Genomic DNA, 12,431 nt, shown 5'->3' with positions numbered 1-12,431 from the left:
GTTGCCAAGGGGGGGGGGAGACGGATGGATTGGCAGTTTGGGATTAGCAGATGCAAACTGGTATATATAGAATGGATAAACAAGAAAGCCCTACTGTATAGTACAGGGAACGATATTCAATATCCTGTGATAAACCTAAATGGAAAAGAATATGAAAAAGAATGCATATGTATGTCCAATAAAAAATTTTTAAAAAAGAATGTATATATATGTATAACTGAGTCACTTTGCTGTACAGCAATAATTAACACAGCATTGTAAATCAAATATACTTCAATTAAAAATTGCAAAACAATCAAAAAAGAAAGTGAAAGACAATCCATAAGATGGAAGAAAAGTTTTGAAAATCACATATCTCAAAAAGACTTGTATTTAGGATACATGAAGAACTTGTATAACAATAATAAAAGATGAACAACCCATAAGATTGGAATAGACATTCTCCAAAGAAGATATACAACTGGCCAATAAGCACATGGAAAGGTGCACAATGTCATAAGTCATTGAGAAATGTAAATCAAAACCACTATAACATACCACTTCTCACACATTAGGAAGGACATAATCAAAATGACAAACATTAACAAGTATTGGCAAATGTGGAGAAATTGGAATTCTCATACATTGGTAACGGAAATGTAAAATGAGGTAGCCATTTTGGAAAACAGCTGGAAGTTCTTCAAAAGGCTAAACATAGAGTTACCATATGACCCAGCACTTCCACTCCTAAATATATACTCAAGAGAGCTGAAAATATATTCACACAAAAATTTGTGCATGAATGTTCATTGTAGCATTATTCATAAGAGCCAAAAATTGGGAACCACCCATATATCTATCAACTGACAAATGGACGAACAAAATGTAGTATATCTATATAACAGAACTCAGCCTTAAAAAAATAATGCAGTAGTGATTCATTCTACAACCTGGATGAATCTTAAAAACATGCTAAATGCAAGAAGCTACATGTAAACACCATATATTGTATGATTCCATTTATATGAAGGGTCCAGAATAGGCAAATCTATAGAGAAAGAAAGTATATTAGTGGTTTTCAGGGACTTAGGGGAGGGGGAAGTGGGAAGTGACTGCTAATGGGTGTGGTGTTTCTTTTTGGGGAAATGAAGATGTTCTGAAGGTAGATGGTGGTGATGGTTGCACAACTCTGATTTGCACACTTTTTAAAATTGAAGTAGAGCTTAGTTAACAATATTACTTGTACACTTTTAAACAGGTGAATTTTATGGTATGTGAATTATACTCAAATACAAAAAAAGAAATAAATGCTAAAGTATGGAGGATCATGTTTGTAACTTACTCTTAAATGGTTCTAGGAAAAATGTTGTACTTTTCCTGGAAATTTAAATTATTTCAAATGAAAAAAAAGATATTGAATGACAATGCCATTATAGAGATAACTTCTATTCTGCTCCATCTAAGTGCTTTTTTAAAAAGTGAATAATTTATAAAGTTCAAATAATAGTATTTAATGTTGAATTTGGTTCTGAAAAAAAAAATGAGTTCCTAAACTGCAACATCTCATAAGTTCTTTTATAATAAAAAGGCAGTATAGCAAGGAAGTTAATAACGTGTGCTTTGGAGTCAGATGGAAAATGCTACTTTCTAGCTTTATGACCTTGGGAAAATTACTCAACTTCTAGGATCCTCAGTTTCTTCATCTGTAAAATGGGAATAATTAATGGATTGTTCTATTCTGCAAAGGCTAAGAAATGACTTCTATTTTCCCATACTTGGAATCATAGTTAACCTCATTTAGTGTATAGTCTGATGTTCTAGTTTCTAGGTTAGATAACTCATTTATTCCTCATTTCCTGTTGCCTACCTTCTAGCTATGCTATTGCTTATCATTATTCTTCATATGGGTTTGGAGTAGAGGTAAATCCTATAAGTTACTAATAATGCTAATAAAAGATTTATTAGCAAACTAATAAAGGATACTAGCAAACCAATTTGGAAGTTATTTAGAGAGTTCTCAATTGCCTATTGTCATAGTTACAAGCTGACTATGTACCTAAGTACAACAAGCAAAGTCACTAAGTGTCACTAAGTATAGCCAACTCTAACCTAATTGAATCACCACTTCTCAGACACTATCAGAGATTGGATAACAAATAAAAGAGTTTCCTTAACTTCAATAAGACAAAAGCTACATTTCAGACCATTTATCTTAAAGCAGGTTAGAGAAAATGTAAATTAGTTGGAGACACTGTACTCACCAGTTGTTTGTTATGCTGTGGCAGAGGACATGGCTGGGCACCAGCTGGCACCTTATATACTGGAGTTACTGATATGCTGGCAGGGTGGGCACATATGAAGCGTACCTGCACAACTTCTACAGCTGGACTAGGGTTCAGGACACCTGGATGATTTCCAATTTGGAATGTCAGAATCTTTAAGAAAACACAAGGGCAAGAGATAATTGTGGGTAGACACTTGATGTCAGTTGTGCCAATCTAAACGTGTTCGAATTATTCAAATTCCAGTATAGAGTCCCTTTGGACATTATAATCAGGCAAATCCCTTAAAGACACTATAGTTCTTAATTATCTGTGCTAAGAGAAACAAGGGTATCATAGAAACAAAGGGAACATTAAAAAAATCTAACTGACCAATTACTTCAGTCTTTTCCTCCACCAAATCTTTTGTTACCAGTTGGCAAAAAGTGGAAAAACTAATTTGTGTTTCAACTCATTTCTGGTGGAAATACTAATGAATAACAATGTGAAAACATAAAGAAGCTAGAGAGCTTCAAAAGGGGGTAATTAGGATTGAAATCACTAATAGCTAGTCATATATACAATACAGTACACTAGAGATATTAAAATGAAGCTCAATTGATTACAGCACAGTTCTTATTAAGTTAAAATCATACATGGATTCCCTGGGGGCTGGTTAGCTGGGCTATGCCTCATAGTCATACTTTAAATTCTCAATCCTGGTCAAACTGAAAACCTTTGCTACTGGTTTTGGTAGAAGCAGGGTGCAGCTATGGATAAAGCCATCACTACCTCTAAAAATAATCAAAACTAATTAAACTGATAAAGGGCAATATACTAATTACTCTTATCAACACAGATCTAACTCATTCTTCAAAATTGATAACCATAGATGACACTTTAAATTTCCCTTCCTCACATTCTTTGGAGGTGGAAAACTATATATCCTCTAGTCTAGGCAACAGGAAATGAATTATAGTGATAAAATGATAGAAATAAGCCCCCTACTACAAAAAAATCTTGAACCAAAACCTTTGGTGTACATTTAAAGAATAGTAAGCTTTAAAAAAAAAGATCTTTTAATCAATAATTAGAATTTTCCCATCTAGTACATAAACTAAATCCATTAGAATCTGAAAAGGAATGGCTAGAAGTACAAAAGATTTGGAGTATTATTGCTAAAAGAAATGTTAGAAAAAGATCATTTTCCTACTTGTTCCCCTAAATCCAGGCACAGGACCCAATAGATGTACTGATTCTGTTTTCTCTGAGCTGGCAGCCGGACTTGTGTTATTCTAATTTTCTCTGTCTTCTCCATGCTCAGCTCCAAAAAGAATCGTGAGGGCTCCAAGATCCATGGACGAGGGCCCCCTTCAAATATCATTTCCTTTACAGAGTGCCATGTCACCAGTGCCACTTCCACAGGGTTTAGAGCCTGATGACATTTAAAGAAATTAACCCCTGATTAGTTAGAGAATTCAACAGTTTTCTAAAGTGAAAAACTGGTTATATAACTATAATGTAAATGACATTAGACTTAATTCCCAAATTAGGAAACATATGTTATGCCTCTTACTTGGAATGCTTCTCAACCTCTGTACTAATTTAGATCCCACCTATCATTCAGCCTAACTCATGTGTCAAGAGAATCCATTAATTTATGTCTAATCATTCCAGACCACAACCACTTCTGCATCCTCTAAGCTCTTATAGTAATTATCTCTACCATTAATTTGTATACTTGTTTATCCCCTAATGCTATTTGAATATGTCACATATTCATATATATACATCTAATAATTCTTGTTACACTGTCTAGTTATGTAAACTTCTTAAGAGAAAAGAGTATCTTATAGCCCAAATTTTTGAAAGAATCTCTTTTCCTCAGTGGGATTTAGTACAATGCTGTGCACATAAAAAGTATTGATAAATAAGTGCATAAACATTTTTCATTTTTCTCTTTTTTAAAAAATTGAAGTATAACTGGCATATAATATTACACTTGTCTCAGGTGTGTAACATAATGATTTGATATTTTTATACACTACAAAATGATCACCACAATAAGTCTAGGTACCATCTGTCACCATATTACATAAGAATTTTAAATGGATATTTTACTAAAGTATCAAAGAACTCCTGCCCTAAAAATATGAAAATAATACATCTATACAGTTCATTTGTTTCTCAAAGAACTCTCACCTAAGAGGTAGTCAAGACAGGTATTATTCACTCCAGTAAACAGAGGAGTTGTATCCTACTTATAGATGAGGAAACTGGTTTTTGGGGAATGAAGTATTCTCAAAGTGTAGGGGTTTTTTTGTATGGTACACAGTGTCTACAACAGTGACTAAGTGACAAAATGAAGTATAGAGTTGAAGCAATCGTTCTGAAAATGTAAGCAAACCATGTTTTAATATTTCTTTCCTGAACTAGTCAATCACATTTATTATTGAATACTATTAACATTAAACATTCCTATGTCTAATGGCAGTATTCTCTTAAAAATGTATATATAATTCAATTTAACAAATATTCATTGATGGCCCACTGGTGATACAGTAATAGAAAGCCAAAATAAGGTCCTGCCTCACAGTGGAGCTAATAGTCTGGAAAAGACAGATTTGAAGTAGGTAAAGAGTATAATGAGTGTTACAAAAAAAGCACAGTACAGAGTGCCAAACAAGCCTCAAATAGAAGAAATTAAACTAGTCAGAGGCTTTCTGAGAAAGCAAAACTGGAGTTATTCCTTTTTCCTAGATGTATATAGTCCAAAATTAATCAGATCAACTGAATTGAAATGATGTATAAAAGGACAAATTGAGAACTATATACCATGTACCGAAACATAAGATTGATAGCAAAAGTAAAACATACATATATTTTTCAGCAGCTAAAGAAAGAGATACATGACCAAAGTACTAGGTAGAAAAAGAAAATCATCATCTTACTTCCTTTCCTTTAAGGAGAGTTTTCATTCAGGGGAGATCTGATTTGTGGGACATTCAATAAATATAAAATTAGGGTAAGGATAATGATAAAACTAAGAAAAAACCTCATGAAATGACCAGGGGTTGCAGCCTAGCACTTTCACTTAATTAGGCAAGTAGGATGATTCATCCACTAAGAGAATGAGTGAAATATGCTCAAACCACATGTTTAATACTTAGGCTGCACAATGTACAATGAGGCCAACTTAAAATGCAAATATATATATATATATATATATATATATATATTTTTTTTTTTTTTTTTTTTTTTTTTTTTTTTTTCGGTACGCAGGCCTCTCACTGCTGTGGCCTCTCCCGTTGCAGAGCACAGGCTCCGGACGCGCAGGTCCAACGTTCACGGTTCACAGGCCCAGCCGCTCCGTGGCGCGTGGGATCTTCCCGGACCGGGGCACAAACCCGTGTCCCCTGTATCGGCAGGTGGACTCTCAACCACTGCGCCACCAGGGAAGCCCAAAATGCAAATATTAATGAACAAGTTATCTTTTTAATATTAATAGCTTACCTTGCTTCTTTCATTGACAACTTTTTCCCTGTGGATGCCTCCTCACCCTAAGAGGCACTGAGTCAGTATTTGTCAATATGTATCAGCAAGAACTTGTAGACATCAATTTTTTTTGTTATTTATTTTTAAAATTTTATTTTACTTTCTATTATTTTTGGCTGGGTTGGGTCTTCGTTGCTGCGTGCGGGCTTTTCTCTGGTTGCGGCGAGTGGGCGCTACTCTTCGTTGCGGTGCGCGGGCTTCTCATTGCGGTGGCTTTTCTTGTTGCCGAGAACAGGCTCTAGGCGCGCGGGCTTCAGTAGTTGTGGCTTACAGGCTATAGAGCGCAGGCTCAACACTTGTGGCTCACAGGCTTAGTTGCTCTGCGGCATGTGGGATCTTCCCGGACCAGGGCCCAAACCCGTGTCCCCTGCATCAGCAGGTGGATTCCTAACCACTGTACCACCAGGGAAGCCCCTAGACATCAATTTTAGCTCCTGAAGGACTCAAATATATAGAAAGTATGCCAGGCTCTATCTACTTTTTTTTTTTTTTTTTTTTTTTTTTTTTGCGGTACGCGGGCCTCTCACTGTTGTGGCCTCTCCTGTTGCGGAGCACAGGCTCCGGACGCACAGGCTCAGCGGCCATGGCTCACAGGCCTAGCCGCTCCCCGGCATGTGGGATCTTCCCGGACCAGGGCACGAACCCGTGTCCCCTGCATCAGCAGGTGGACTCTCAACCACTGTGCCACCAGGGAACCCCTCTATCTACTTTTATCTTTTTATTTTTAAAATTATTTATTTACTTATTTAGGCTGCTCTTAGTTGCAGCACGCAGGATCTTCGTTGTGGCGTGCGGGATCTTCAGTTGCAGCATGTGGACTTCTTAGTTATGGTATGCATGTGGGGATCTAGTTCCCAGACCAGGGATTGAATCTGGGCCCCCTGCATTGGGAGCATGGAGTCCTACCCACTGGACCACCAGGGAAGTCCCTATCTACTTTTATTTTGAACTGCCATCTGTCGTAATATCCCAATTATAATGGACCAATCCTTGGGGGCCAAAATGATGACTGTTGTGCTGAAAATTTGTAAGTATAAAGGGTAAAAGATGATTGACTTCCCTCCCTAGGGTGGAAGGTTTTCTTTCAGAGTTCTTCAAAAGAGAGTATACTAATATTCTATATCTTCTTCCAGGTGGTGTTACAAAGATACGTACATATGTGAAAATTCAAACAGTCCCTTAAGAGACTTCCCTGGTGGTCCAGTGGCTAAGACTCCGCGTTCCCAATGCAGGAGGCCCGGGTTTGATCCCTGGTCAGGGAACTAGATTCCACATGCTGCAACTAAGAGTTCGCGTGCCGCAACTAAAGATCCTGCAACTAAGACCTGGTGCAGCCAAACAAACAAAAAAAATAGTACCTTAAGATTAGTGTACTTTACTATATGTTTTTTATATCTCAGTAAAAAAGAGAAAAAAAAAGAGGAAAGAAAGCAAAATATCTAAAACTTGTTGGGACTTCCCTGGTGGTCCAGTGGTAAAGAATCTGCCTTCCAGGGGCTTCCCTGGTGGCGCAGTGGCTAAGAATCCGCCTGCCAATGCAGGGGACACGAGTTCGAGCCCTGGTCCGGGAAGATCCCACATGCCACAACTACTGAGCCTGCGCTCTAGAGCCCAAGAGTCACAACTGCTGAGCCCGCGTGCCACAACTACTGAAGCCCGTGCGCCCCAGAGCCCATTCTCTGCAATAACAGAAGCCACCATGATGAGAAGCCCGTGCACCACAATGAAGAGTAGCCCCCACTCACCACAACTAGAGAAAGCCCGCACACAGCAACAAAGACCCAAGGCAGCCAAAATTAAATAAATAAATTTATTAAAAAAAAAAAAAAAAGAATCCGCCTTCCAATGCAGGGGACACGGGTTTGATCCCTGTTTGGGGAACTAAGATCCCACATGCTGCGGCGCAACTAAACCCGCGCGTGCCACCCGCCACAACTAGAGAGAAGCTGGCGCACCACAACTAGAGAGAAGCCTGTACACTGCAACAAAGAGCCCATGTACCACAACTAAGAGCCGACACAGCCCCACCCCCAAATAAATAAATAAATAAATAATAAAACTTGCTGATACAACTTATAAATATTCCTGTGGCTGAAACATGATAGCATAAACTCCCTGATACTCAGATTTGATGAGGGAGTTGTGGGTCTAAAAACAAGAGAGTGGTAAGTAAAGAGAACATAAATATCACTGATCTTTAATAGAGATCACAGATAGGTAGGAAGCCCCCAAGTGGACATGGTGGGGTCCATGAAAAGATATGGCAGTTCTTTAGCATGAAATATCTCACCTTTAGGGGTTCATAAGCAGCAAATGTGGCACTGCTCTCCAAATACTCTTCATATTCAGTCACACTAACTGTTACCAAAGTATGGCCCAGAGATTTGGCTGCTATATGTACACTGGAACAGTGTGTTGGTCCTGGTCTTTGAATACCTGCAAATCAAAAACCTTGACTTCAGTAGGGTAATAAGCCATCGGTCCTCAAGGAAATCAGTCTATAGAAATACAAGAATTTTAATATTTTAAAAAATTCTTAATCTCACACACTACTAGACCCCAATTATTTATATTAAGTTGATATAAAATAATGTTCCTTCTATTAACAGATATATATCATGTAAGACACAGTTCTATGTATGGTGAGGATACAAATATGAGCAAAGATCCTGACCTCAAGGCATATATAGTTTAGAAGGGGAGGGTGAACATTTACATAAATTAAACTATTAGTAGAAAATGATAAGCATTATAGAAGTCTAGAAAACAGAATGATTACTTTTAGCTGGAGAGATCAAGAAAGGTTTAGATATGCAGAAGGGAGTATCTTAAGCTGACAAATAAATGAACAAAGATAGAAATATAAATGAGATACAAATGAGTATATGAAAGAGATTTATGGGAAATTTTAACTAAAGTAGTTAGTTTAGCTAGAGCCATACATGAAGCCAAAGCATGAAGCTCCAAAAAGTAGGTTGGGTTACACTGTACAGGGCCTTTAATACTAAACTAAAAGGATTTTGGCTGTTGTCCACGGGCAGGGAGAAGCCTCTCAAATTTTTTTTTTTAATTGAATTGTATATTTTTTAAAATAATTAATTAATTAATTAATTTTTATTTTTGGCTGTTTTGGGTCTTTGTTGCTGTGCACGGGCTTTCTCTAGTTGTGGCGAGCAGGGGCTACTCTTCGTTGCGGTGCGGGGGCTTCTCATTGTGGTTGCTTCTCTTGTTGCGGAGCACAGGCTCTAGGTGCGCAGGCTTCAGTAGTCGTGGCATGTGGGCTCGGTAGTTGTGGCTTGCGGGCTCTAGAGCGCAGGCTCAGTAGTTGTGGCACACAGGCTTACTTGCTCCACGGCATGTGGGATCTTCCCGGACCAGGGCTCAAACCCGTGTCCCCTGCATTGGCAGGCAGATTCTTAACCAGCGCGCCACCAGGGAAGTCCACCTCTCAAAATTTTTGAGCAGGAAAATTAATTTTGAAATTGAGCTTCATGAAGATCTATCTGGTAGCCATGATTATCAAAGGCAAGAACAGTTAGGAGGATATCGTTAAATTCTCAGTGAGAGATAATGAGGGCCTAAAAATGGGGAGAGACAGCCTAAGAACAGAGGAGAGGTGAGAGATATTGTATAGTATAATTAACAAGGGCAAAAGAGAAGTCCAAGTTGATATCAACCTTATAGATGTATTGTGAGAATTAAATGAGTTAGTATATGAAAAGTATTCAGAACAGAGCCTAGGAAATAGAAATGCTAAACAAATGTTAGATGGTACTACTGTCATTATTATTGATGAAAAAACAGTGGTGATCAGGATAAAATATGAAGTTCCATAACGGTAAATGATATTGATCCATATGGATAGTTTATTCATATTCTTTTCTTATTAAAAAGGTATTTTCTTTTTCAGAATAAATTTAATATATACAGACATTAAATGGCAATACAGTCCTCTTAGAAAGAGGTGTAGTACATATATTAAAGAAAGAAAGAACGAAAGAAAGAAAGAAAGAAGAGCTTGAGGCTGGAAAGAGAAGCCTTTAATATGACTAAAAACTGATAGTGTCTGGCCACAATGAACCCTGGACATGTTATTCAATTTTTGTGCCTTTGTTTCTACATCATATTGTAACACCTAATACAGGCAGTTGACAGAATAAATAAAAGTATTATAAAGAAAGGTAATATCTAAATTTAATTTTTAATTTTTTTGGCCACACCGCGCGGTTCGTGGGATCTTAGTTCCCCGACCAGGGACTGAAACCGGGCCCTTGGCAGTGAAAGCCCAGTGTCCCTACCACTGGACCACTAGGGAATCCCCAATGTGTGAATTTAGACTGTAATTCATAGTTTCTGAATTGTTGATTGGTCCTTTAATTCAAAGACAAAGAAAGGAAAAAATAAAAAGCCTACTCTTACCTTCTTTGAGAAGAGTGAAGACTCCTTGCTTATCCATGTTCAAATTCAAGGATAAATGAGAGCAGTCTGTGAACGCGATGGCCTCTTTGGTTTCCTTATTTACATGATACATGGCAATGGGGATTTCTATAATCTGGCCAATCTCTACATCAGCATGAAATGGTAACATTTTCATTTTGTTCAGTTTCAGAACACATATCTGGAGGGGAATAAAATTAATCTTTCAAGAAAGTTATGTTAGGAAAGTCTTAGAATAAAAGAAAGCATTTCTTTTTTTTGTGGTACGCGGGCCTCTCACTGTTGTGGCCTCTCCCCTTGCGGAGCATAGGCTCCGGACGCACAGGCTCAGTGGCCATGGCTCACGGGCCCAGCCGCTCCACAACATGTGGGATCTTCCTGAACCGGGGCACGAACCCGTGTCCTCTGCATCGGCAGGTGGACTCTCAACCACTGCACCACCAGGGAAGCCCAGAAAGCATTTCTTAAATATTTAAATATACATATACATAACATATATGTATGTTTTGTGTTTGTGTGTTAGGTGCTGAACCTGTCACTCATTTCATTCTTTAACCAATCGACCTCTCTAAAGCATCTAACACCATTCAACACGAGTCTGGCAAAATATGACCAATGCACAATTTTCTTGACTTTTGTAAGCTAAGAATGGCTTTTACATTTTTAAAGGGCTGTAAAATAAAAAGCAACAATGACAAAAAAGAAGACTATGAGATAGAGACTGTATGTGGCCTACAAATACTAACATATTTATAACTTAAAAAATTTTTTTAAATTTATTTGTTTTATTTATTTATTTTTGGCTGCATTGCTATGCTTCTTTGCTGTGTGTGGGCTTTCTCTAGGTGCGGCGAGCGGGGGCTACTCCTCGTTGCACGGTGTGGGCTTCTCATTGCGGTGGCTTGTCTTGTTGCAGAGCACGGACTCCAGTAGTTGTGGCACGTGGGCTCAGTAGTTGTGGCTCGAGGGCTCTAGAGCGCAGGCTCGGTAGTTGTGGTGCACGGGCTTAGTTGCTCCACGACATGTGGGATCTTCCCGGACCAGGGCTCAAACCCATGTCGCCTGCATTGGCAGGTGGATTCCTAACCACTGTGCCACCAGGGAAGCCCTAACATATTTATTACCTGGCCCTTTTTAACTAAAAATTTGCTGACCTCTGACATAGAGCACTTCCTCTTACTTGATATCTTTAAAAAAAAACATTTTATTTTGTTTTTGCTATAGACTGAAGGTTTGTGTCCCCCCAAATTCATATGTAGAAATCAAACACGCAAAATGATGGTATTAGGAGGTGGGGCCTTTGGGAGGTGGTTAGGTCATGAGAGTGGAGCCTCATGAATGGGATTAATGCCCTTAAAAAAGGGACCCCCTAGAGCTCCCTAGTCCCTACTGCCATATGAGGTTAAGGCAAAAAACAGTCTTCTATGAACCAGGATGCTTTCCCTCACTATACACTGAATCTGCTGGTGCCTCGATTCTGGACTTTCCAGCCTCCAAAACTGTGAGAAATAAATTTCTGTTGTGTATAAGCCACCCAGTTTATGGTATTCTGTTATAGCAGCCTGAATGGACTAATAGAGTCTTTTTTTGGTCACTTTCTATGTGTCGTTTGCTAGTTACTCTTACTCTGCCAATGTCTCTTAAAATGACACATAAATCTTACCCAGTTCCAAAACTTCAATGACCAACCATATGCTGATCACTCCAAATTTTTATCTCTATCCCTAATCTTTCTGTTGTACTTCAGATGCCTATTTCCACTTTTAAACATTCATCTGGATGCTCCATAGGTGAACCACACTAAATGTTTGGGTTTTTTGTTTTTGTTTTTGCGGTACACGGGCCTCTCAGTGTTGTGGCCTCTCCCGCTGCGGAGCACAGGCTCCGGACGCGCAGGCTCAGCGGCCATGGCTCACGGGCCCAGCAGCTCCGCCGCATGTGGGATCTTCCCGGATTGGGGCACGAACCCGTGTCCCCTGCATTGGCAGGCGGACTCTCAACCACTGTGCCACCAGGGAAGCCCGTTTGGGTTTTTTTTTTTTTTTTGGCAGTGCACGAGGCATGCAGGATCTTAGCTCCCCAACCAAGGATCGAACCTGTGCCCCAGTGGAAGAGCAGAGTCTTAACCATTGGACCACCAGGGTAGTCCCACACTAAATGTATCCAAAACTGAATTCATTATCTTCCTCTTATTCTTTT

General features: G+C 38.8%; 1 protein-coding gene across 1 annotated transcript in view; it reads right to left on the bottom strand.

Moving 5' to 3' along the window:
- NUP210L (nucleoporin 210 like) overlaps window positions 1-12,431 on the bottom strand; it is a gene marked incomplete at its 3' end in the record, with an annotated part of 78,059 nt that overhangs the window by 38,413 nt on the left and 27,215 nt on the right. Inside the window, exons 11-14 of the mRNA XM_082834566.1 lie at window positions 10,215-10,413; window positions 8,086-8,231; window positions 3,454-3,675; window positions 2,241-2,414 (exon numbers count right to left, since the gene is read on the bottom strand). Of these exons, the coding sequence (XP_082690692.1) occupies window positions 2,241-2,414; window positions 3,454-3,675; window positions 8,086-8,231; window positions 10,215-10,413 (741 nt within the window). The remainder of the gene's footprint in view (window positions 1-2,240; window positions 2,415-3,453; window positions 3,676-8,085; window positions 8,232-10,214; window positions 10,414-12,431) is intronic.

The sequence above is a fragment of the Leucopleurus acutus genome (genome assembly GCF_964270905.1).
Source record: "Leucopleurus acutus genome assembly, chromosome: 2".
In the NCBI taxonomy this organism is placed as follows: domain Eukaryota; kingdom Metazoa; phylum Chordata; class Mammalia; order Artiodactyla; family Delphinidae; genus Leucopleurus; species Leucopleurus acutus.
This window is presented reverse-complemented; position numbering and strand designations above follow the sequence as displayed.